The sequence below is a fragment of the Choloepus didactylus genome, chromosome 3 (genome assembly GCF_015220235.1).
Source record: "Choloepus didactylus isolate mChoDid1 chromosome 3, mChoDid1.pri, whole genome shotgun sequence".
Classification (NCBI taxonomy): Eukaryota; Metazoa; Chordata; class Mammalia; order Pilosa; family Megalonychidae; genus Choloepus; species Choloepus didactylus.
The window spans coordinates 222,374,697-222,401,108 of NC_051309.1; the positions used below are offsets into that span (position 1 = coordinate 222,374,697).

Genomic DNA, 26,412 nt, shown 5'->3' on the forward strand with positions numbered 1-26,412 from the left:
TTGAAGCATTTATTTTCTAAATTCCTGACACACTTACTATTTATATAATCCATTGTGACTTCTTATCACATTCAGCTTCAAAATGTTATTCAACTGTTCCATGTGACTAAGTCTTGCCTATCAATGAGACTCAACACTCCCGGTGAAGAAGGGCTGGGCTGTACCTGTGTTTTGATTCCCTTCTATGCCCAGTTCTTGGCCTTAACATAGTAGTTGCTCAATAAATATGAGATGGTAAAGGAAGGCAAATGCTCTCTTCTTCTCTGGGCCTTGGTTCTCTCTTTGATGAAGCCAAACAATGCTCCATAGAGGCAGAGAGAGAGTGCTTTGTAAAGAAATTAATTGCAGTAGTGAATAATCTAAAGCAGCACGGGATGTTTGCAAAGATTGATGCTTTTATTTCAATGAGAAGTCATTTACTCTCTGAGTCCTTTGTGGAGAGAACAGCCTCGTTAATGCTCTGAGTGATATAATCTATGTTGTCGGCATTGATGCAGGTAAAGTTGATCCGACTGTTCTTGGGGATGTAGATATGCTTCTTCTTGACCAGGTATTCCACCTGCTGGACTGGTGATAATCACAGAGCCTCAGAGCTGGGGTGACCACCAATAACTCCCTTTTAGCCCAGGGCAGATAATGAGGGGCAGGGAGGGTCAGCATTTCTGGGGCTGCAGGAGGTTCTTTAAAGCAACCCCACTTTCCTCAGGAAAGAAACAGAATCTGGAGTGAAGTTAGGGACTGGGCACCCAGTCAATGAAGTTTAACAATCAAGGACTAGCCCAGGGTCAGAGAGGAGGGAGCCGCCTCCTTCTAAACACTTACAGTTGAGTCCAAGATAGCTATGGGTCCCCCTCTGGGCAGTGATGTGATCCCAGTTGCCAGGAGTTGCCAGGAGCCGGAGTTTCTCCTTCACCTTTTCCTTGATCAACATGATGTTCTCTACAACCTCTTTTAGACTGTACTTCCTGCAAAGGAAAGACAGCAGGAAATGAAGTGTGAGGTCTTCCCCCGCTCTCAAACCTCCTCATTGCCACCCACTCATCTTACCTTCAGAAGTCCCCAACAGAGTGCCTGGGTGCACACCAGTGGAGCCCTGTCTCTGAGATGGAGATGAATGGGGCAGGAGGAGGGGTGGGGACAAGTGGTGGTTAGCCTATATTAATTTAAGCAAACCAAGCAGACTTCCGGGCAGATTTTTCCACAGTAGCAAGCCCCCTGATATGCCCTAATGTCCTCCTGCAATTTGGAAGAGTTCAAGCAACTCCACTGGCCTGTGTCCAAAAAGAATGTCCTATTGCCTGCTCCTCCAAGGCAACCCTTGGCATAGCCACTGCCAATGGTACACAGTAGGTCTTCGGTAAATGGCGATGAGTGAACTGATGAATGAATGAAGCAAAGAGGTTATGTGTGCAGAGAGAGAAGCATCCAGCACAACCAGGTGAATCAGCAGGGCTGTAGGTAGGCAAGGCTCTGCCCATCCCCTCCTGTTCCCACCTGTGCCGGTTTGAATGTATTGTGTCCCCCAAACGCCATTATCTTTGATGTAGTCTTGTGGGGCAGATGTTTTGGTGCTGATTAGATTTGCTTGGAATGTGCCCCACCCAGCTGTGGGTGATGACTCTGATGAGATATTCCCATGGAGGCATGGCCCCATCCATTCAGGGTGGGCCTTGATCAGTGGAGCCATATAAATGAGCTAACTCAAAGAGAAGGAACTCAGTGCAGCTGTGAGTGACGTTTTGAAGAAGAGCAAGCTTGCTAGAGAGGAACATCCTGGGAGAAAGCCATTTTGAAACCAGAACTTTGGAGCAGATGCCAGCCACGTGCCTTCCCAGCTAACAGAGGTTTTCCAGACGCCATTGGCCATCCTCCAGTGAAGGTACCTGATTACTGATGTGTTACCTTGGACACTTTATGGCCTTAAGACTGTAACTGTGTAGCCAAATAAACCCCCTTTTTATACAAGCCAATCCATCTCTGGTGTTTTGCATTCCACAGCATTAGCAAACTAGAACACCACCCTTCAGCCTTACCATTCTCCAAGCATAGCAGGGTTACAGAGGATGGAGGTGATGATGCGGGCACCTGTGGTAGGAGGGTTTAGCCACAGAGTCTGGGCGAAGTTCATCAGCTGGGAGAGGACACACAGCAGGTGCTGGTTGTTGAGTGCCACCACGACTAGGTTCCCCACTCCTTCATCTGCAGCATTGGGACAGACAACCTCATCCTCAGTCTCCTTATTACGAGGGCCTTCACCTCTGATGCACTCTGTCTCAACCTTGCGGAAGGGAGGGTTAAACTATGGAGACCTTATTCCAGCCCAGCCAGGCCAGTATCTGGCCCCAGGAAGTTGCTAGAAACTCCTCCAGAAAAGGTACCCATCAATAAGAGTCTTAAAGGTGAAAGGGACTTGAAAGGTCACTAACTCCTTCCCCCTCATCTTATAATTGAGGAAACAGAGGCCAAAGATGGAAAAATTATTTAACCAGGGTCTGTTTTAGTGGCTAATTTTAGTAGCTGAGCTGACACATCTTCCCGCTTCCATGGCTCTCCTCAGAGGGTAAAAGATGCCAAAAACATCTTCTGTGTCATGAATGTGGCACCATTTCAGCACCAGGCCCTCCCTTCTCCTCCTGACTCATGCCCATACCATACCATAAATGCCAAAATTCTTGGACAGAGACTGACTGCAGAAGAACTCAAAGCCTCGAGACACAAAGGATCGTAAGATTCTAGTATCCTTGTCTAGGTCACCGGTGGATAAACCTTGACTGGGAATGTCAAAAAATGGGAATATCTTCTTTCTCTGTAGGAGGAAGGAGAAGGAAATAAAGTGCCAACTGGGATGAGAAAAGGATGAGACAGATAGAGGAGATGGACAGTGAGAGGGAGGGAAGTTAGGTGACAGGTTGGGCTCACCTTCATGGTGGACGTCAACTTTGCCCACTGACTTTGTGTCAAATCGTACTCTCCAATGCTCCCGATCACAAGGACACTGCCAGGCCAGGCCTGCTATAAGTAGAGACGGTCTCATCAGGTACCCACACTACCAAGGGGTCCTGGCAGCAGGGCATTTGGAGTGGAAGCACTCCTCCATGATGGTTCCCACTGAAGGGCTGGACAAATCCAAGCCTAGAAAAGGTCTTGGATAATTAGAGGATGGTGGCAAAGAAAAAAAGACTGTTCAGTCATGTCTGGGGAGAAATTTTCAAGCTGGGCCTCTACCTCTACCACGTTGAGGAGCAAGCCAGGGTCCATGCACAGCTTCTTGGGGTCCCAGAAGGAGTACTCATAAACCATAAACCCCATGTCCTGGAAGATGTATCCATGCAGTTCTGTGGAAACACAGACCCCCACCAACTGGTACATGAGAAAGGGAGAGATGGAAGCAGAGGTGCAACAGAGCAGGCCTGAGGGTTGCTGTTGGAAGGTGGGGCAACAAAAGAAAAAGAACAAGCACCTCTTGGCTCACCCGCCATTTCTCTTGTAATGGAGAGTGAGGAGGACAGCAGTGAAGATGGCTAATGGGGTGGAGATCAGGAGCAAGGGGCAGGGATCTTCTGTCACAGTCATCTTTGATAACACTCACCCTTTTGCAAAGAGGTGATGTAAATTATTTGAGCATCCGGATGCCAAGTTCTGAGGAAGCGGGCCCCAAGCTGAAAGGCACCACTGCTGCCAACAGTGTGCATGCCTCCTGCCTGCCAGCCAAAAATGAGCAGAAGCAACGCTTTAAAATGAGGAATAAGAATGAAAGTAGCACCCAAGTTCAGGTCATTCCTGTCTTTAAAGAACTTTTGACTCTGCAGTGTGGGGTAGTAATGGGGCACTGGATTTTGGTACTGAGCCTGGCTCAGCCCTTCGATGGATACAAGCTATGGACTCCCTGACCCACAAATGTCTCCTTTGTCAACATCAGGGGGCTTTCCAAGGTCCCTTTCAGGTTTAAAATCATACAGTCGCAGGTCTCCACGCCCCGTGGGCTGGGTTGGTAAAGACAGGGAGGGCCCTTCTTCTCACCCTGTTCTCCACAATGGCTTCACTGTACTTTCCAAGGAGAAGTTCCAAGGAGGCATGGATGAATGACTTCATGCCCATGACAGGCATGTACTCAAAGTTGAGGGACGGATCCTGGGCAATCTGCAGTCGGATCTTCTGCACCACGGGAGAGATCCAGGGGTGGCCATCGTCGGTCATGCAGACTGGAAAGGAAATCCGGGAAGCAGCTCCAGATGCCCAGCCTCAGAGCCTCTGACCTGGGCTCTGCAGACAGCCCACAAACCACCTACCTGTTCTGGGTTTCTTGGGGCTTTGGAAAGTTGCTTATGAAAAGACAAATTTCTCTCTTTCTTTTTCCTTTTTAAAAACAGTGTGTTGTTAGTGAATGTGCTGGTTTGTGACTGTTGCATACCCCAGACAAAACTATGTTCTTTTGATCCATTCTGGTGGGTGCAGACTTATTGTGGGTGGGATCTTTTCATTGGGTTGTTTCCATGGAGATGTGACCCACCCAATTGTGGGTTGGCTCTTTTAATTAGATTATTTCCATGGAGATGTGAGTCCGCCCATTCAGGGTAGATCTTGATTAGTTTATGGAGTCCTTAGAGCTGAGAGCCAACACAGACCCAGTTGCTTGGAGATGCAGACAGACAGAAAGACATTTGGAGGTGCTAAGAGATGAAGCCCCAGAGAAACTGAGAACCCCTAGATGCTTAAAGAGAAGGCCACTGGAATCAGAAGCTGAAAGCAACACAACCCAGGAGCAAAGGACAAACAGACACCAGCCACATGCCTTCCCTAGCTGACAGAGGTGTTCTGGATGCCATCAGCCTTTCCTCAGTGAAGGTATCCTCTTGTTGATGCCTTAGTTTGGACACTTTTATAGCCTTAGAACTGTAAATCTGTGAACTAATAAACTCCCGTTGTAAAAGCCAATCCATTTCTGGTGTTTTGCTTTCTGGCAGTCTTAACAAACTGGAACGGTGAATGTATAATTTTTGACTTTTTGAAAAAGACACAACTGAAACTTAATGCCATTTTAAAGAGCAAAAATAATACAAAAAATGAAAGTTATAGATACACAAGATTAAAAAAAAAGGTAACCTGACTTTTATGGTGGTGAGAACCAGCCACACATAAGAAGGATCCATTTGGGGACCCATTCTTGGTTTAGGAATGGAAGAGAGAGAGGAAGAGAGAGCAGGGAGGATGAAGAGGCTGAAGGACATGCAGTTGCCATGCAGTCTCCACATGCAGAGCTGGGGAAGAGAACACAACCCTTTCTTGATCCCTGGAAGCCCCCGGAGGAGGGAAGAGGGCATGCGATGATTGGGGGACAATCTCTTCCCCTCCACTAGAAGCAGGGCAGCTCTGCTAACAAGCAGGGACCCCTCCACCTGAAATGGTGAAATACGGCCCTCCTAAGATGTACTAAGTCTTACACTCCAAAACTACCAGGCCTCTACCTCTGTAGGCCAGGAACATCTTCTTGGGGTCCTCATCTTGTTTGTAGCTCTTTAGGAAGCTGCCTTCTAACTTTTGGGCCAGGGGCACATCCACGAACACTGAAAGGGTGGGCATAACTGAGACGAAAGTGGAGCTCAGACTCTGGTTTTCATTCCGGAGCTCTTCCCAGCTTTTGCCCAGGAGCCTCCCTCCAGGTCTGGGCCAGACAGGCCTGAATCTTCCCAGAACCTCAGCAGCTCCAAATGCAGAAGCTCTGGACAACCAGTTGCCAGAGCAACGGAACCTCACAACTGTGTCCTCAAGAGCCTGGGGAACATTCCACGGCCCTTGAGGAGATTCCCCTGAGAGAGTGGGCAGGAAGGCAGTGGGGGAAGACATGGAATTCCCAGGCACTACCCGCTAACTCACCCGGCTCTGGCCTCAATTCTTCCAATCCAAAGCAACAAGCCAGCCCCTTAGAAGACAGAGTAAGGCAAGACAGCCCATTCGCCAAGTGAGGGTTTCCCCTGCAGAAGTGAAAGCCTCAGTTCAAGCGGCAAAGCAAGGTGAAGGATGTTTTAAAAGCTTCTACTTTCACTTTGCCAAGGGTCTGCAATTTAAAAAGGAAGAGAAAGAAACACTGTCTTCTTCTGCAATTATTTTAATAAAGAATTTTATGTTAGAAACGGTGTAATCTGCAACTCGGTAAGCCAGTCCTATTTCTAACAAGATGAGAGCCAAGATCTCTATATTTGTTAACAGTTTCAACTGGTAGCAGCAAGTGTAAACAACAGAAAGACTAAGGGGGAATCAGCCCTTAACAGGGTCAGCCTTGAATTTTTATATATATATATATATATATATATATATATATATATTTTTTTTAAATAAGTTTTTATGATTGTTGCAGATGCTGTTGGTGCTTCATCCAATAACCCTTTACCAGCCAATGCTGGTGATAAAGGCTTAGTCGGCTCCTATCTTTGCAGACTTGCCCTTGGTCAAAAGGAGTCACTTCCTCTCCCCCAATAGGGACAGCCAATGATCTAGATATATGAAAAGCCAGTCCCCCTGTCTCATGTGGGATAAAGCTCTGTGTCTTAACTTGCACTCCACAGCCCACCCCCAAATCAGGCCAAAGCTAGACTTTACCTGGGACTACATCCTAGATTGGCCCTTTCTCCTTCACAATCCTATTTCTGTCTCTCCCTTACAGATCCTCACTAAAAGGCACCCTCACATAAATCATGTGCCCCAAGACCCTGTCTCAGCCTGTGTTTCCAAAGAACCTGCTTTGAGATAGATGATTATAAAAGTCATCGTATCATCAAGGAAAACTTGAAAACTTCAAAAAATCATAATGAAGAGCACAAATGTCTTCTAATTGGTCTATAACCACAGTTAACATTTGGTGTACCTCCTTCACTTCCTTTTTATGATGCTTATAGTTTAAGATAATTGACATTAAAATTTGCATATAAATTCCATACCATCTTCACTTGACATTTTAGTTGTAAGTATTTTAACACTTGCACCAATTAGGACTTTTTATGCTGCATATACTAAAAATCACAACCCATACTAACTCGAGCAAGAGCAAGCGTTTATTGGCTCTCATAAGCCCGCAGGCAGGGAACATCTGACTACAGTCGCAGTTCATTCCGGAGCTTCCAAATGCCATTGGGGTTCCAGCTCTGTTCTCTGTGACTCAGTGAGCTCTGCTCTCCTGGATGCTTCAGCTTTGTTCTCTGATTAACTTTGGTTGTGTGAGCAAAAGCCAGTGCAGAACATGTACAAAGCAATACACATTTGAGGGGTTCACTTGACACCTCTGTTTGGAAATAAACTAAATGCCAATTATTGAAGGAATGGTTAAGTTAATAATGGTGTTCTAGTTTGCTAATGCTGCCAAAATGCAAAACACCAGAAATGGATTGGCTTTTATAAAGGGGGTTTATTTGGTTACAAAGTTACAGTCTTAAGGCCATAAAGTGTCCAAGGTAAGTTATCAACAATTGGGTACCTTCATTAGAGGATGACCAATGGTGTCCAGAAAACCTCTGTTAGCTGGGAAGGCACATGGCTGGCATCTGCTCCAAGTTCTGGTTTCAAAATGGCTTTCTCCCAGGACGTTCCTCTCTAGGCTACAGTTCCTCAAAAATGTCACTCTTAGTTGCACTTGGGGTACTTGTGCTCTCTTAGCTTCTCCAGAGCAAGAGTCTGCTTTCAACAGCCATCTTCAAACTGTCTCTCATCTGCAGCAACTCTGCTTTCTTCGAAGTGTCCCTCTTAGCTGTAGCTCCTCTTCAAAACATCACTCACAGCTGCCCTGAGTTCCTTCTGCCTGTCAGCTCATTTATATGGCTCCACGGATCAAGGCCCACCCTGAATAGGTGGGGCCATGCCTCCATGGAAATTATCTCATCAGAGTTATCACCTACAGTTGAGTGGGGCGCATTTGCACGGAAACACCCAAAGGATTCCAATCCAATCAGCACTAAAACGTCTGCCCCACAAGATTGCATCAAAAGATATGGCTTTTTCTGGGGGACATAATACATTCAAACTGGCACAAATGGCATATCCATAAGACAGAATTCTGTGCAGCTGTTAAAAGCAGCCCTGTATGAACAGATGTGGAAAAAACTCCAAGATAACATTGTTGAGTAAAAACAAGAGCAATACTAATACAGAGCAAAGTACGGTGGCATTTAGGGGATACATTTGCATGTATATGCTTCGGTGTGCATAGAAAATCTCTGGAAGGATACAGAAGAAGCCAGTAACTGCGATGGCCTCTGGAAAGTGGAGCTGGGTGGCTGGTAGACAGGGACTGGAAAGAAGGCCAACTTGCTCTTCACTATATGCCATTTTATACCTTTTAAATGTTGTCATGTGCATGGATTTCCCATTCAAAAACAATGTTTATGTTCTTAAAGAATGGTTGAGGCCTTTCAGACATCTCATTCTTACCATTAGAAGAGAGAAGATCTCTGTTAACCTGGAAGAATGAGGAAGTTTTCTTCCCTGAAGCCCCTAGCCCCCTTTCTCCATTCTCCTTGGCTTCCGCAGAGCCACTGGCACATCCCTTATCTGATCATGGCTGATAGGATATGCTGTCCAGTTTAAACCAGCCTCTGAGAGCTGAGGTGGTGTTAATCCCTCTCAAATTGCACAGGTGAGAATGGGCAGAAGAATGCCCTGAAAGACTCCAGGTGCTCTTAGGAATGGAGGCTGGGAAGGCAGTGGCAAATGATCACTGCACCATTCGTATTTGATTCTAGAAAAACATTTTAAATGACTGTTTTGATGTTCATTGGCCTTGTCCTTCCAAACCTGTTACACATCCAGGGTTCTCACTGCCATCTCAGGAGCAGTGGGGAGCTTGGACTACCACAAGTTCTGGAAAACAATAGCAAGTGGGGAGGAGGATAAGGGAGGAGGAGGTGGGCTTGTGCTAGAATCTCTGCCTAGTAGTGGTCAGCCAATAATTGGGAATAGAGTCTTTGTGGCTCCAAGTTCCCATCCTTCACCAGCCCAGGGCACAAGTGTGGTGATATTAACCAGAATAACCTGCCTCTCCCTGGATCTGGGTTTTGCACACACCTGCATAGCACCTGACCACTTTTAGTCTTCCCCAGTTGTTTCTGGGCATTCTGGGGGCTTCTCACGTGGCCTTGGGAACAATACTCTCAGGTTCATCCAGCCCCATCCCCCTGACTGGCATCTGCTTCCTAGGCTGTCACTTGGGTTCAGCATTTCCCCACTGCCACAGGTACTTGCACCTGCTGTGGCAACCACATGGTGTCAATGTGGATGCCAAGGGCCTCCTGAGGTTCTTACAGCTACAACCTCCTGCCCACCCAGGCAGCCAGCACATCCCCGGGCCCCTCAGAGCCCCCTGAAAAGAGCTCCTTCAGCTGTTACCTGCCCTCTGTCTCAGGAGATGTCTCACACACACACATAGAACTTCTGGTATAATGGACAGAGAGGGTCTGCAGTGCCAGGCAGACCTGGCTCTTCCCCTTAGTGTCTGGATGGCCTCAGGTAAGTCATCTAAAATCGCTTCATCTCAGTGTCTTCATGTTTAAATGGGAATAATAAATGCTATACTCATGTGAGGGTTATGGAAATGGGCATGCCCTTTGGGCTGTTACAAAGAGACAAACTGTGAAATCAAGGTCCAAATGCAGAAAGCTTTGGCTATAGAGTTTATAGTGTAGGATACTTGGGATGTCCCCCAAAATAAAACTGATGTTTGAACAAACAAGGATCTTAAAGGAGTTTTTTTGGTGTTTTGTTTTTTTTTTGCTTTGGTTTTTTGTTTTGTTTTGTTTTTTACCAAATTGTGCACACGACAAACAATCCCCTTGTCCCCATAACATGTTCATGGAATTTGGCTCCTAAAATGGAATTGCCCCCACAGAACACCTTTCCCGAAGTTCCTCTCCCACTCATTCAAGAGGAGAAAGGATAAAGGAAATCCCCAAAGGAGGAGGGGGGAGTGGCCTTATTAGCTGATCCCCAAAACTCACTCCATTGCTAGGAACATGAATCAAAAAATGATTGGACTTTACACCCCTGACCAGGTGGATGTGGTCTGTGCTCCAAACCAGCAGCCACTGTTGGTTGCTCCCCTTCACTGCTTTCCTAAAGAGGAGCTTTTATAGCAATTTTATTCTCAGCATTGTCCATAGGGAGTATAGGGAGTGTTACATTCATTTTTAGTCCATAAACTGCAATAGCAGGAGCATTCACTTTCAGATCAAGAGAAGTGCATTCTGCCCAGAGATCCTAGACTTTGAACTGGATGTTGGATGTGATGTTGGGTTGATCCCTTTGGGGAAAAGAGAAGTTTTTAGTTGCATATGAAAAAATCGCATTATACTAGGTAGAATCATTCTTGGAATTATATGTTTGGGGAAAAGAATATGCACCAATGAGCAGTCAAAGGGTAGAAGGTGGTGACTTTTCACTAAGTCTGCCCAGGAACTCTTTCCCTACTCCTGGTAACAAATCCCACTCAATCCCCAACCTTGGTGCCCGAGTCCCCAGTCACAGTTCTTGCTCTGAGAAGAGGCATGTGACTCAAGCCAGGCCTATGGGGATACTTTCCCAGGATTTTCTGTTGGAACTGACAGAGAAGGGCCGTTCATTACTCTCTAGTCATGAAGTTATAAGGAAATGGGTCCTAAAGCTTCCAGCAGCTGCAGTCCCCTGACTTGTAGGAAACCCCCTAAAATGAAGCCAACTGCATGCAAAGAGAAGTTAAAAAGAAACAACTTTAGCTGGCTCAAGCCCCTAATTCCTGCAATTATCATCTTAGATTCTTGGTTGCAAGCAACAGAAAGGGGCTCAGGATGAATCCTTATTGAAAGGATTTTGGGTAGCTCACATAATTGGTAGGGAGGCAGCGGAACAAGGCTCATGATTCTGGAGCAGGACCACAACCAAGATGAGGTCACACCAGGTAGCCCACGAAGATCCCGCTGCCACTGCTGAATGCCAGAGGATGCTGGGACTGCTGCCCTGGTCCTGCTGCCACAGCTACTACCATCAGAAAGGTTCTCCATTGCCCTTACCTCTCAACTTCACTGACTCCTTAGCACACACCAGGAAGCCTGCATCTGATTGGCCGAGCCTCATCATATGTGCCCGCTGGCCCCGCCCCATGCCCTAGCTCAGTGGGAGAGTTCCAAAGTCTGGTTTTTTTCAGCTTCAATTATGAGAAGTGGGCTCTGCCTCCCACCAAGACTCAGATAATGGAAAATTCCCTAAGCATGAGAAAGAGGCTCACAACCAGGCAGCCAAAAAGACAATAAAAATTTATGTCATGTCTTTTCCTCTCTTCTCAAATATCCCACACCTCTTCCACTCCCCACAGTCTCAACTACTGGTCTTGCTTATTTCACTGGGACTATGAAAGCAACAGGAAGAGGCTTTCATGTGCTCCCACCATCACTACCGATCCACCTGCATAGGTACCCACTTCCTGATTTTTCTCTTGGCACCATGGATGAGCCCTCTGTGATCCTATGTCAACCCCCTCTTCCTTTTGTGCCCGAGTCCCTTCTACTAGAGCTCACCCATGGCATCACTCCCAAAGTTGTCCTTTCTCTCCTAAATCATCCAATCTCCCCTCCACATAAACAGGCTGCAAAATTCCCGACTTTAAAAACAAACAACAATCCCTTGACCTCATCTTTCCCTTCCAGCTATTACCCTGTGGATCGATCAGGGTTTATCCAGGGAAACAGAACCACTCTGAGTATTATAGGAATTAGAACTTGCACAACTGAGGGAGGAGCTGAGGAAATGAAGGTCCAGAAGAGGGAGTTGGAGGATCAGAGAAAAATCACTAATCAGGCTGCTTAAAGTACCCACGTGGGTGGAAAAGTCAGAGCTTGCAGGGAAATCTGTGCAGTCAGACACAATCAGCTGCAGTTACGGCACTGATTACAGGGGGCATGTGGGAGGTCCATGGGTAGATATGACTTCTTTGTAGCCACCTTCTCTGTGACAGGTCCAGGGCTTCTGTCTGCACTGTCAACAGTCTGCAAGCAGAGCTGGACATGGAGCCAGGGACAGTGAGGACAAAGTGGAATCTGCCCACCACCTCTGCTTCTACATCTCATCCTGAAGTCCTTCAGATATTAACTGACACTGCTTCACTTCTGCCTCCCAAATCTTGGTCAAGTTCCTCTTTTGGCCAACTCTAACCAAGAACCTGACAAGAAAAGGGAGTCTGGGAAACAGAGTTGCCTGATGGCAGCAGAATGATCAACCACATCACATTTCTCTGCTCCTCTTAGGAGCAACAGCTCTCAAAAAAATTTCCTATACTCTCTCTCCCTCTCCCCTTCTTACCCTCCAATATTCTGCTGAAGCCACTCACTTAGCATTTCATCACCACCATGCCATCACAGCAGCTCTTGTCAAGGTCACAAATGACAGAAATTCTTGCTGCCAAATCCAGTAGTGTGTTCTCAGTCCCCCTCTTATTGGATGTTTCAATAGCAGGTGATATGATTGGCCACTTCCTTCTTAAAACATTCTTTCTGTGGCACCAAGACACCACTTTTTTTTGGTTCTCCTTTCGCCTCACTGCTGCTGCTTCTCATGCAGCTTCGCTGGTTCCTTCTATTTCTGACCTCTAAATGATGGGATGCTCCGGGGCTCAGACCTCTGAATTCTGTTCTCCATCTATAGTCTGGATGCAGGTAATCTTACCAGCTCCCTGAGCTTAAATACCCACCCAGCCCCAACTTCTCTCCTGGTCTACAGACTTGAAAATCCAAACGCCTGCTTGATATTCCAATCATAGATTGATAGACTTCTCAAATTTATTATGTCTAATATGAAATAATCAATTTACTAAGTCTTAATTTCATATCTCCCCACTTGAGGATCATCCCTGACTTCTCTCTTTTTCTCTTATACCCTACGTCTAAGACATTAGTAAACACTGCCAGGCCAGTTCTACCCTTGGGACATCTAGAGTCTGGTCCACTTAATAAAACTTATTGCCCAGATAGAAGGATGGATGGATGGATGGATGGATGACAGAGATATACTCTGGGTGAAGGTACAGAGAAGCGCAGAAACTGCATTTAGAGAACTTAAGTATGGCTAGAACAAAAATGTAGGAAATTAAGTTAGAAAGACCCTGTCCATGCAATGCTGAGCACTTTGTGTTAAAGGGCCTGGATTTTACCCCAAAAGTTTAGGAAGTGTGATGGTTAGGTTCCTGTGTCAATTGGCCAGGTGATGGTGCCCAGGTGTCTGGTCAAGCAAGCACTGGCCTAACCGTTACTGCAGGGACATTTGTGGCTGGTTAATGAACCAGAAGGCTGGTTTATTAAATCATCAGTCAATTGGCTGCAGCTGTGACTGATTACATCAACGAAGGGCATGTCTTCCACAATGAGAGAATGCAATCAGCTGGATTCAATCAGTTGAAGACTATTAAGGGAGACAGCTAGAGGACCTTCACTTCTACTTTGGCTAGCCAGCGAAGTGTTTCCTGAGGAATTCATCAGAATTGCCAGTTCACTGCCTGAGGAGTTCATCGAACACCTTCATCAGAGTTGCCAGTTTGCTGCCTGCCCTATGGAATTTGGACTCATGCATACCCACAGTTGTGTGAGACACTTTTATAAATCTTATATTTACAGATATCTCTTGTTGGTTCTGTTTCCCTAGAGAACCCTGACTAATACAGGAAGTCATTGAATGATTTTATGAAAGGGAATGACATGATCATATTTATATTTTAGTAAAATCCCTGTAGAGGCTGGTGGAGGATGAATCAGAGGGAGCCAGAATGAGGCAGGAAGGCCTATTTTATTAATTCAGTTGCAACATGATGAAAGAGGAGAAAGGCCAGATGTCCTCCATAAAAACAGCAGTCACCAGACCCACCCTAGGGAGGTGCTATTGGGTGAGAGTGGTTTTGAAAAATATCTGCTTTATTCAAACAATATCTTACGTATCAACAATTCCCACTTATCTTTATTCACCTTTTATACCCCCTCTTTTTTTTAAAGAAATGTATTTTCCATTAGAACAACTTTTAAGGAATGCTGAAGAAAAACAAAAGTAACATATTTTTTAGTTTTAATCTTCCAATTTACCAGTATCACACTACCCAGGTATGTCAACCCTACAAAGGGACGGGCATGAGAGTGGTTCAGGAGTAAGAACTATAGTTGTGTTCTTAGGACAAGTCCTTCCTTCCAAAAATAGGAGGAAGACCTCATGCAGCTAGACTCTGAATCTTGAGAAAGCTACAGAATTTCACCGTCAGCCCCATATACTTCTCCCTCCCCCAAAAATGGTAGGAATTTCTCCAGTGGAAGCTGCCTATGCTTCCCTTATTCTCCCAGCCCATCTCCCTGAGGTTCTGGGAGAGTGTTCTAACATCAATTAAATTCAGATTAGGAGGCCCTAAGAGAAAGGACTCACTCATGTCATCCAGCGAAACAAGAGACACTATGGGTGGCACCGAGCTGATACAGAGCCCTCCCCCTTTCCCATTTCTCTCCTCTCTGGGAAGAACTGACCCATCCCTTCCTTCTCCTGGGAATATCCATAGTGGAAACAATATTATTTCATCTTGTTTCTTGCTAAAGAGTTTTGGGAACTATGTTTGTTGTGCCTTTCTGATATGTGGTCCCTCACTAGCAACTCACAAACCAGCCTGTGGTCAATAGATTCTGAACTTTTGTCTCTTGAATTCCCTGAAAGGCGTGTGTGGGCCAAGGGATAATAGAGGGACTAGTCATTCCCTCAGGGTGAAGGATGGAGACTGAGAAATTCTGCTCCTGGGACACCCAAGCAAGAGTTCCCAAGAAACTTTTGGAAGAGAATGGTAGATGATAGCAAGGGGATCTCCCTCGGCATGGTGCCCCATTTTATTTTGGATTCTGACAGGAAACCTTTAAAAACATCTCCAGAGAAGGACCATTAGAAAGAAGAACCTCAGGTAGATTTGGGCACTGAGTATGTGTGGGTTTTCTATTGTTGCATAACAAATTATCAAAATTTAGCAGCTTCGAACACACATTTATTACCTCACCATTTGCATGGGTCTCAGTCCAGGTTGGGGTTAGCTGGATACTCAGCTCAGGGTTTCACGAGGCTACAGTCAAGATGTCAGCTGGAGCCACTTTCTCCTGAGGCTTGGGGTCCTCTTCCAAGCTCATGTGATTCTTGGCAGAATTCGCTTCCTTGTGGTTGTAGAGCTCATGGAGGCTAGCTTTCTCTAGGTCAGCAGGAGCATCTCTCTGACTTGTTCTGTGTCTGACATCTTGCTCCCCTTTGAAAGGGTTTGCCTGATTAGGTCAGATCCATCCAGAATAACCGCCTTTTTATTAACTTAAAGCCAACCGATTAGGGGCCTTAATCACATCTGCAAAATCCCTTCCGCTTTGCCACATAACATAACATAATCGCAGAAGTGAGATTCCATCACCTTTACCCTAGTCTATTGGTTAGATGTAACTTTCAGGTCCCACCCACATTCAAGGGGAGGGGATTCCACAAGGGCCTGGGTCATTGGGGTCATCTCAGAATGCTGCCTACCACAGGATCCCAGAGCTTCTGAAGAGAACTGCACTTTCCTTCAGGGTGAATGGAGTGGATGGGGTTCTTCAAAATCAGAACCCTTGATTAAAGGGTTCACAAGTGTCTCTTGCTGATAAATATCCCCAAGGAGAGGGCTTTGGTGGTCTTGGGTGCAACAGGAACACAGACTCTTCAGAGAGGCCAGTTCCCACTGGTCAGTGGTGCTAAGGCAGCTTTATGGCTAGATTAACCCACCCTACATCCATCCTGGAACTCAGGCAGACACCCACTCATTAATCACCTCCTTTACCATCCTTTCACTGATGTATTTGTTTGATTCAACTGCTGAAAAAGAAAAAGCTAAAATACCTGGAACAAACAAGATAGAAGTTTATTTCTCTTTCATTTAAGAGTCTTGAACGTGAGCAGCCCAGGGCTGAAATGATGGTTCCATGTCGTCGGAGACCCAGGCTTCTCCTCTCTGATTCTTCTGCCATCTACAACACATGGTTGCCAACTTATAATCTCAGGTAACGACCTCAGTTCTCAGCATCACACCTGCACTGCAGCCCATGAGAAGGGACAAGTGGATGTGGAGGACATACCCTGTCCCTTTAATGGCAGAACTAGAAGTTGCATATTTCCAGTTGGCTAGAACTTAGTAACATGGCCACACCTAGCTGCAAGGGAGGCTGAAAACTGTCTTTATCTAGGAAGCCACATACCTAGCTACAACTTAGAGTTCTATTACTAAAGGAAAGGGAAAATAGAAGATGGGTAGTGATTTCTTCCCACAGGGGACAACAAATACAAGGTCTGTCTTGATCAATGACCTCTCAAATCTGGAGCCCCGGGAGATGGGAGGAGAGATCTAGAAATGGATGTCTAGGAATGGATAGCACCCTCCTCCAAATGGACATTCCAGCTGGTGATAGTATAAAATAGAGCCTTGAAAACATGTTTGAAGCAGCAGGAAAGGGATGGGCATGGAGAGTCAGGGGTAGCAGTGCTCCCCCTTCCCCATCATACCCTCTCTCCCCTTTCTGCCTCCTTAGGGTCCCATTCTCATGTACCCCTTCTATAGTGGACCATGAGGTCCTGATCTCTAGAAGTGCTTTATGTTCTAAACCTTTTACCCCATCTATTTATCTCATTATAAATTCTTCATGGGCAATGATGGGGAGAGCCAAACTGGGACCAAAATAGCAGGCACAAGCCAGGAAAGAGAGCCAAAGCTGGAGCCATACAATGACTTGGATGTGAAATGAGGGGGATCAGTCTGAGGTGGGTATGAATCTGGAGAAGAAAGTCCAGGCAGGCTTGCCTACAGCAACCAAGGACAAGTGGGGTCCAAGAGCCAGGCTGTCCATACAAGCAGAACTGTACAGGGAGCAAATCTGGGACACTTAGGACTAGTCCTAGCTCCATACTCCAATTATGCCACTTTACACTGGGGGAGCTGTTTTGGTTTGCTAAAGCTGCAGGAAAGCAATATACCATAAATGGGTAGGCTTTTACAATGGGATTTATTAGCTTACAAATTTACAGTTCTGGGGCTGCAAAAATATCCCAATTAAGACATCAACAGGATGATACCTTCTCTGAAGAAAGACTGATGGCATCTGGGGCTCCTCTGTCACACGGGAAGGCACTTGGTCAGCATCTGCTGGTCCTTCACTCCTGGGTTTCGTTGCTTCTAGCATCTGGCTTCAGTGGGTGTGTCCTTGTCTCTCAGCTTCTCTGGGGCTTCTCTGAGCTCTCTTGGTTTCATCTCTTAGTTTCTCTGAGCTTTTTCTGTCTTTTATCCTCTCATAAAGGAGTGAAGTAAGAGGATTAAGACCCACCTTGAATGGTCTGGGTCACGTCTCAATTGAAATAATCTAATCAAAAGGTCTCACCCACAATAGATTTATACCCACAGGAATGGATTAAAAGACATGACCTTTTCTGGGGTGCATACAGCTCCAAGCCAGTACAGGAGTCCTTTGCATTTTCAAAATGCATTCACACATGGTATCTCATTTGGTCTTCAAACCAGTCTGAGTTCAGCAGAGCACTAATACAATCTTTACTTGATTCACAGGCACACGAAAGGTAGGAGAAGCTGAGTAACTTGCTCAGTGTCACATAACTTATGATGAGTAGTGTGTGTAATGAAAATGAACTTTGGAATCTGGTAGACTGAGCTAAAATCAATCCTAGAGAGATTTAATTTCTACAAGGCTCCATTTTTAATTTGTTGTCCCTATTAAATAATGTAACATTTGTAGAGCACCTCTTACAGTGCTCAGCATACAATAGGTGCTCAATAAATAGTCATTTCCTTCCTTCCCTCTTTCCTGATTTTCTTCCTTGTTCTTCTAGCTCCAAGTTCTGTGCTCTTTACATCACTACCATGCTGCCTTTCACCAACAAGCTAATCTTGGCAGCTCACTTCACCTCTAGGATTCAGTTTCCTGGACCACATTATCAAAGGATCTGGCTAAGTTGTTTTTGTTGCTCTGATAGATAATGGTCTTATGAAAACTGGCTCTGGCAGCCAGTGTAGGTAACAGACCAGCCTGAGCAGCCCATGCCTAAACTCCTTGATCCACCAGCAGGCGGCAGCATGCATGCCTCTGGCAGAGCAAACCCTGCAGCTGGAAAGCCCTGCCCAGTCCTTCCCAGGGCTTCATGGAAACCATCTCAGTTGCCCTTCTTCCCCTTCCAAAGGCAAGAGAGGAGAGCATGATTTATCCTTTATTTATTTTACAGATGGGGAAACTGAGGGGAGCCTTCTGATTTTCCTTAAATTCATAATAGGATGAATGATGAAAAATTAGGGGACCTTCCAGAGCTTCTGCTAATTAAACTGAGTTGTGCATTATTCCTCAAGTGTTTGCTAACTGACAGAAGGCAGACTATATCTTTTCCCTGTAATTTGTGTCCCAAGCTATGTGCAGCAACTGCTAGCAGACACTGGGGAGGCCAAGGACTCCACAGGTTCTTTCATTTCCATTGGTCTGTAAGTCTTCACATCTCTAGGTGCAGCGGATGGTTGTTTGTCTTCCACAGTTCAAGTGTTCAGGCCTCATGCTAGCAAAGGCAACCTGCTCCCCATCCAAGGATGTAAATTTCCCTTGGCCTGACACCCGGCCACAAGTTGCTGGGGAATGACCAGAGAGGCTGCCTCTCTGTCAGCTGCACTGGTGACAATCTGCAGACGGAATCCACAGCCCTGGGGCAAGTCTAAACACTCAAAGGAGTCTGACAGCTGGCACAGGGGTACATGTCGAGCAAGAGTCAAGCAGTATTAGCTCCTGGACAATGTTCAATGACAATTCTACAAACCAGAGCCTCCCCAAATCAACCTTCTCCCCCACCTAAGACTGACTGGGCAACTTTCCTCTGTGATGTTGGGAAAATATGCAGGGATGGGGAGAGGAGGCCTTTTTATTTATCCCCCAGGCTAAAGCAAGACCTCCTTCTCCACTAAGGGCCACAGCTCAGAAACTGAGCCAAAGAATCTTTCCACACCTCAGACATCTGCTCTGGATTGAAAAGCAGAAAGTCATCTTTGGTATGCAAACATCCTAAGAAATAAAACCTGGGTCCTAGAGGAAAGGGAGCAGCCCAGGCCAGGTCCACTTAACAGGGAACACCCATATGTGGAAGTACACTGGGTTATCCTGAGAGCAGATCAAAGTTTTATAACTCCGTATCCCCTGAACCTAGCCAGTGCATTGTATATTGCCATCACACTGCCTGTTAAACACTTGGTGATTTACTGCATATCCTGTAAATCAGCCTGGACAATGGCCTTTGCTCACAGGGCTTAAAATAAGAACCCACAAAACTATCCAGTGTTTTCCTTAGAAATTGTCTTTCCATAGGAAATCTGCCTGACAGGGTTCCTAAAAATTGGAATAAGGAAAAAAAAAAAGATGATCAATGGTCTCAAATTTGTAAATTCAGTTTTACTTGTAAAGGGGATGATTTAGATTTCTGTAACACAGGAAGGGCTGGGATGGTGGAGATTATGGAAAGGATGGGAAACATCGGGATATATTTATAACCCAAGACATCTGCCCAGTGTAAACAATGCTCTGTGCCCCGACACAAGCACACACACAACACTAAACAAAACTGGCTTCTGATGGCAAGGGGACTTATGAACACCCCACTGGCTTGCAGCACGGGAGATGAGGCATGCCCCATAGGCTCCTATCCCGGGGACAGCAAACTCCACCCTTTAACAGACTACGGGTAGCATGGCTTTGCTCCTGCTTGCAGCTGGATTCCAGGAGTTTCAGAAAGGGTGCAGGTGGCAGGAGTGTCAAAGGCTAATGCGTGCTCCCTTTCACCCAAACAGACTTTTCCTTTTTTGTTTGATGAGGATTAGGAAGAAAGGGGTAAGGATTAGTTCTAGTTTACTGCCTCTGTCAAAAGCTGAGTAGAGGAGAAAGAAGTAAGCAGATTATGAAAGTAAAACAAATGGAGAGAAAAGAAGGCAACAGATGAGCTGTGTTGAGTAACATTTATTAATTTGATTTTAAAAGGGAAAGAAGGGGTCCATTCTAATTGGTTCACCTTCCTATGAACCCTGGAGCCCTCCAAAACCCTGAAGGAGTCCTTCTGACACTGCTGTGAGGTAGATCAGAATTGTTCTGAGTAAAGTGTGTTGGGGGGGGGGTGTAGGGATGGAGCCAGGGAAGAACCCCTAACCTTGATTTTTTCTAACCTCCTGCTCTCAGCGGGGGCTACAGAGCCTGGGGAAGGCAGAATGGCTCACCGGGGTCTGGGAAGAAAAGGGAATGGAACTAGGAGTGCTCTCTCTGCCCAGAGCACGCAGCACAACAGCGAGCAAGCTGAGGGGTGCCCCTGCCAAAACCAGCCTGGCTGCTCCCAAGACGGGTGAGCACGGGCCGCCTGATCCCCAGCTGCTGAGGTAGTGGTGAAGTTCAGGGGTGGGGTACAGAAGACTCTCAGAGAGAGAGAGAATCCCCAGAGGATGGCGGAAACCCAGTCGGTGGGGTCTCCCCCCCCCACCCCAAATCGCCCCACCCCCCCGCCCCGTTCCCTTGGCCCAGCCATCCGGGTCTGCAGGGTAGAGTTTTCCAACCGGGGAACTCCACGGGGGCTCTTTCTGAACAGAGGCCAGAGGCTTTCCACAGGTTCTGGATAAACGGAACTGCTGTTTCTCATCCATCCAGGCCTAGCAAACTCCCCAGCAAGCCCTGGAAAACGGAGATAACATATCTTGGGGTGAGGGGGTAGAGGGTGAGAACAGGGGACACTGGAGGGAAGGGACAGAGGTCAGGGACCTTGGAAAGCATATTTAATTACCCAAAAGCATCCAGGCAAACCACCCAGCCACAAAAATCCCACCCCCACCCCACCCCACTCCAACCCAGCCAGCTTCTACCCTGGAGGAGAAAAGCACTCACAGATTCCTCACTGCTATCCTTCACACCGGAAGCGGATCTCACCGACGTTGCCATCAAACCTTTGAGAGAAACTAGAGCTGAGACCCGAGGTTGGGAGAGCCTCTACCTTCTCGGCAAGTCTGACCCGAACCACTACTGCCCAGGAGAGACCAGGTGCCTCGGGTCCCAGAAGCACTTTGCCGGGCGCTCCCTGGGTCCCGGGATGAACAACCCAGCCTTCCCCCTTCGCTTCAAGCCGGGGACAGAGTGGGTGGGATCTGGGAAAAGCAAGAGCCCTGGGACCCACTTTGGTTCCCTACTTTTGGCATTCCTTCCCTACATCGCAGAGACTGTCTTCAGCCCCACCTCATCCCACCAAACCCCAAATTCAAAAGCTGACCAAGGGAGACCCCGAGCCACCGATCCCTCGGTCTCGGTTACCTACCCGTCAAGCGGCGGGCATTGTCTGGACTCCGCGAGGCTTGTCAAGGGCGCAGGGGCGCCGGGGGCTTTGCGGGCCGGGGCTTCGGAAGCGTGGGGCTCCCCAGGCCCGCAGCTGCCGCAGACGCACAGCAGGCGGCGGAAGGCGCTGCGAAAGTCCGGGCTTCGGCAGTAGATAAGCGGGTTGAAGGCGGAGTTGGCATAACCCAGCCAGTTCAAGGCGAGGAAAGCCGAGCTGGGGACCAGAGAGGGGCCTCCGAGGGCGCGCACCACATTGGCCACAAAGAAGGGCAACCAGCAGAGAGTGAAGGTCCCCATGATGAGACCCAAAGTGAGCAGGGCCCTGTGTTCCCGCAAGGGCAGAAGGCGCGCGGGCCGCCGGCCGCAGGAGGGCACCCCTGCGGGCGAGGCGCATGGCCCCGTCGGGGCACCGGGCACGGAGCGGGACGGAGTCTTCGGAGACTCCTCTGGTGGGAAGCGGCCCAGCTCCCGGCGCAGCAAGAGCAGCTGGCGCCTGGCTACCACGAAAACTCGCGCGTAGACGAAGAGCATGACAAGAAGCGGAAGGTAGAAGGAGACGCAGGAGGAGAGCAGCGCGTAGGGCATGTTGGAGGCGAAGGCGCAGCAGCGCGGATTGGAGTGGCACCGCTGATCCTCAGCGTCGGCCCCCACGCGCCACCACTGGCTCATGATGGGCGCAAACGACACCGCGGCGGACACGACCCACACCAGGGCCACGGCCGCCCGGGCGCGACGCTTGGTGACCAGTGCGCCGTAGCGCAGCGGGTTGGTTACTGCCAGGTAGCGGTCCACGGCCAGGGCGCACAGGGTTTCGATGCTGGCGGTCACGCACAGCACGTCCACCGAGGTCCACAGCTCGCAACCGGTGGCGCCCAGGGGCCAGTGGCCGGTCAGCGCTAGAGTGGCCCCCGGGGGCACCACCAAAAGCCCTACCACCAGGTCGGCTGTGGCCAGCGAAGTCACGAACACGTTGGTCATGGTCTGGAGCCGCGGCGTCCGCGCGATGGCCACGATTACCAGCAGATTGCCTCCCACTGTCGCCAGCACCGCCAGTGCCAGCAGCGCCCCCACCAAGGCTGCGGCCCACGGCGCCCCAGGCAGCCCACTCGTGTTGGCGGTATTGGGTGCCAGGGTTGGAGCGCCTGGCCATGAGCTGTTCCCGTGAGGCCACGGAGCCATCCCCGCGTCGCGCGTGGGGCGGGAGGGGGAGGGTCGTCCGGTTCACCAGGCGTCGGGGAGGGGGCGGCGGGGCGTGGGAGCGACTCCCCCGGCCTGGGCCATCTTCCCCGGTTGACCGAGGCGAGGACGCTCAGCCTTCCCGCCCCCCCACCCCCCACTCCTTTGGTGCCACTAGCTCCGGGGGAGGAGTGGCGGCGCTTAAAGGGGCAGCGGCGCTTCCGCGCGGCCTCCGGAGGGGAATTGGGGGAAGGGGAGGGAGGCGGGATGGGTGCTCCACTTTTCCTTTAGCCGAATCTGGATTACGGACTCTCAGACTTCTCTGCCAGGATCTGTCTACCCTCGCCAAGCCCAGCCCCCACACTCAGCACAGTGCTCCCTCCCCACCGCTTTCCTGGAGGTCTGCACCTCCTTTCCCAGACGGTGAGCACTGTCCTGCAGGAACGCTCAGGGTAGGGTACTGGAGGACCCTAGCTTTATCTCCCAAGGCCAGGAAAACCATCTACAGGTAGACCCTCCTCTACTTGTGCAACCTTCCCTGAGATGTATTCTATTAAGTCACAGAGGGCAGTGAGTGTCTTCCCTTTCCTAAAATCTTCTCATTCCAATAGACTTGTCCCCTTTCCCGTCTTCTGTTTCACTTGCGCTCCCCTCACCTCTGCTTTTCTGTTCTTTTACTTCTCAGCTACTGGGGAAATTTGCCATTTTTTCGGAAGCATTTTTCATTGCCTGTCCATTTTCATTTGGATTTGGCATTAGGTAGATGGAGATGCTGAGGAGTTTCCCCTGTTCTGCTGTAGGCATTCCACACAGCCCCCTCCTTGCCTAGAAATTTTCTAGATGGGCTCCTTCTTTAAAATTCTTCTACCATGAAGATATACTAAAAATAGATGAACAAATAGGGTTGGCCTCACCTCCCACCCCAATGGGACAGTGTTCACTCCAGGTCCTTGGGGATTTTACTCATCAACTTTAAAAAACTGGAATACATTAAGTTGAGCAGTTCTTCTGTCGCTTCTTCAAGTGTGTAAAATGACAGCCCTCTTGAAGCCTCTCCTATAGCCCCATTCAGGGGTGCCCCCCACTTGGCGAAGCCCAGAGCCTCCTCTCCAACCTTCCTCTGCCCCACCTTAATCCTGTCAGCCCAGCTCTCCCAGACTCTAAGCCAGTTCCTCTCAAACTGGGCGTGGGATCTGAGGCTGAAAAATGAGCCTCTGGGTTAAAGTTGAGTGGCAGGAAGGTATGATACCTTTCTCTGGGCCTATCAAGATGTTTTAGCTGTCTTGCTTCCTCCCCTGAAACAATGGGACAAAAAAAAAAATGATCCTGGAAAATGCCTCCAGGGCCATGCCCTAGCATGTCTCTTTGGAGCTGTTCTATATTTCAAAAGAACATTGTATAGCCACTGGTCTAAGCAATCCCTCTGGGAGGCTCTGCCAGGGGTTGGGAGTCAGAAAGGTTGGAGGGGAACGTGAGAACCTAAAATTATCCCTGAGGAAAAAGAACCAGTTTCATCTCCCAGGAACCCAGCAGCTCCCCTAAGGGCAGGGTCTGTCGGTGGCTCCCAAGCAAAGGCCTTCTGTGCCCGGTGAGTACCCCAAGCAAAACTTTGGAGCCACAGATGTGGATGGAGGTGGATGGTCCAGCCTCACCCCCAACCCCCCAGTCTTGCCAGAGTGGTGCAGGCCCCACTTGGCTCCAGTCTTTGTTGTGGCTTCTTGGGATCATCAACGGTTCGTTCCCAAGTTGGGTTTTGCAACACTCCAGAGTGTTGCCAGTTATCCCAAAGGGGTGTCATAAGATTCTCAAAAACTAATCTCAACACATACGTGCCATTCAGCAATTTGTTTCCAGGACTTCAGAGCTAGTGGGGGAAAGGAGAAGGGTGCCAGGAGGTCAAGCAACTTCAAAGGATGTCATTGCCTTAGGGGGTGACCTTGTTATTCTGAGAGTGTGTGTAAAAATGTTTACATTAAAAAAAAAAAAAAGATTTCCCAAACCACATGAGTGTGCCTGAGTTTGGGGAATGAGTAGACCAACAAGCAAACCCGACTATGAAAAGAGAAATTCCAGGTGAAGGCTTTTATGAGTGAGCAGAGCAGAGTTGAAGCACGTGGCATCTGTCCTTCTCTCCTCCAGCCCTGTCCTCCTCTCAGTCCTCAATCTGGCCTCTCCCTGCCCAAGCAGCTGATGGGGTGAAGGTCTCCCTCATTTGCCATTTTGGTCTGTGGGATTATTCTCATTTTTTATGTGCTTTTTTATTTAATTTTTTCTTTAAAAATGATTTTTTTTAAATATTATTTTAATTTTTTATTTAATTAATCAGGTAATATACATCCACATTGTTTGACCATCAAATTATACAAAATGCATGCAATAAAAAGTTGCCTTTGTCCCAGCTATCACTAACAGGTAACCACAATTAGTCTCTTGTTTATCCTTCTAGTAATATTTGATATATATACAAGTTGATACACATGCCTAGTCTTTTGTCCTTTCTTTTCTACACAAATAGTAGCAAAATATATCCACTGTTCTGCCTCTTGTTTATTTTAACTTACGGTGATCCTTCCATGCCAATACAGTAAAGCTTCCTGTTTTTAGTATTCCATTGTATGAATATCCTATCATCTAGGAAACCAATCCACTACTGAGGGATATTTAGCTTACCTCCAATCTTTACTAATAGATGGCATTGCAACGAGTAACTTATACACATATCATTTCATATGTGTGTTAGTGTATTTGCAGGATAAGTTCCTATGCATAGAATCGCTCCGGCCATAAGGTATATGCATTTGCAAATTCGAAAGATTTTGCCAGGTTGCCCTCCCCAGGCAATGTACCAATTTACATTCTTGCCGTCATTTTTGATGGTAAGCTGGGGCTTGGAGGCTACTGGCCTTCTGCTCTGGGAAGCTGGCCTAATGACTGGTACCAGAGGAACTGGTGTATAGAGGTCATCCAACTCTGGACAGAAGCATACGTTGCCCAGAGAGAGCATTACCCTGGCCACTGGACCCCAGATGACCTTTGTTCTGTGCCTTTGGAAGCAAGCAGTGAACATGGGCCTCTGATTCCACTGAGTTCAGGCACCTGTGTATGCGTTGGGGGCTCCAGGGATGCGTATTCTCCTCGCTGTGTCACGGAGCATGGCAATCTGTGAGTTAGACTATGCAGTCAGCACAGCTAGAGGAGGCAAAGGCCATCTGATGAGCAGGGACATGTTCTCCTTCCCTTCTGGGCTGTAGCTTGTAGTCATTTGAACACCACAGGTGGGTGCATGTGCATGTCTGTGTGTGTGTTTACATGACAGGGTAGGAAGGAGCCCAAGGGGAGTTGCAGTTGACTGCACCCTCATACCTTGTCCAAGATGGCAGGGGTTAGAGGTGGTTATATTCTACAATTTGTAGCCTACCCCTCTGGCCTTAAAGTTCTTGGAAGGGAGCAAATATTAGATAGAAGTGGGGCTCCCCCTCCCCTCTTTACCCTGCCTCTCTTCTCCATTGCCTACAGCAACCATCCATCCAGTTTCCATGAAACTATGATTTGTGTGTGGCCTCTGAACAGCTGACTTGGTCTCCTTTTGCCACAATTAGTTCAGGGGGTAGAATGGTAGGTGGCATAGGATAAGAGCTAAAAGAATGCCTTAAAGATTATATCCAACTCCAATATTTTACAGAATTTTAAGACTGAGGTCTTCCAGACAGGGTAGTTAGCTTACCCATGATCACACAGCGAAGATTCATTCCTAATAGGTACACAGGGTGTCCGAGGAGACAGCTCCCTTTCCAGAACACCTCTCCTCACTCCCAGCCAGGCCACCTTCCAATTTGTCCCCTAGGTGACCCCAGAATGG

At 47.8% G+C, this 26,412-nt stretch overlaps 2 protein-coding genes across 2 annotated transcripts; both read right to left on the reverse strand.

Annotated features, from left to right (window-relative positions):
* Positions 1-412: 412 nt before the first annotated feature.
* GOT1L1 (glutamic-oxaloacetic transaminase 1 like 1) lies at positions 413-5,580 on the reverse strand. The gene is made up of 9 exons (XM_037831541.1): positions 5,466-5,580; positions 4,021-4,202; positions 3,590-3,701; positions 3,226-3,335; positions 2,920-3,012; positions 2,656-2,806; positions 2,034-2,199; positions 823-965; positions 413-567 (listed from the first exon to the last, which is right to left on the reverse strand). Exons 1-9 carry the CDS (start codon positions 5,578-5,580, stop codon positions 413-415), a joined length of 1,227 nt encoding a protein of 408 aa, XP_037687469.1.
* Positions 5,581-20,574: 14,994 nt separating this feature from the next.
* On the reverse strand, positions 20,575-22,657 carry ADRB3 (adrenoceptor beta 3). Its single transcript, XM_037829138.1, has 3 exons — positions 21,361-22,657; positions 20,937-20,995; positions 20,575-20,726 (listed from the first exon to the last, which is right to left on the reverse strand). The coding sequence occupies exons 1-2, from the start codon at positions 22,554-22,556 to the stop codon at positions 20,950-20,952; spliced, it is 1,242 nt and encodes a 413-aa protein (XP_037685066.1). The 5' UTR covers positions 22,557-22,657; the 3' UTR covers positions 20,575-20,726; positions 20,937-20,949.
* Between the last annotated feature and the right edge of the window lie 3,755 nt (positions 22,658-26,412).

Bases quoted from the DNA above. Each gene is read 5' to 3' on its own strand.
- ADRB3 (XM_037829138.1), bottom strand. From the start codon at position 22,556: ATGGCTCCGTGGCCTCACGGGAACAGCTCATGGCCAGGCGCTCCAACC. The intron at 20,996-21,360 runs GTAGGTAACCGA...TTTCTCTCAAAG, and splicing joins CAATGCCCGCCGCTTGACGG to GTTTGATGGCAACGTCGGTG.
- GOT1L1 (XM_037831541.1), bottom strand. From the start codon at position 5,580: ATGCCCACCCTTTCAGTGTTCGTGGATGTGCCCCTGGCCCAAAAGTTA. The intron at 3,336-3,589 runs GTGAGTGTTATC...GTGTTTCCACAG, and splicing joins CATCACCTCTTTGCAAAAGG to AACTGCATGGATACATCTTC. The intron at 568-822 runs GTAAGTGTTTAG...GATTATCACCAG, and splicing joins TAGCTATCTTGGACTCAACT to TCCAGCAGGTGGAATACCTG.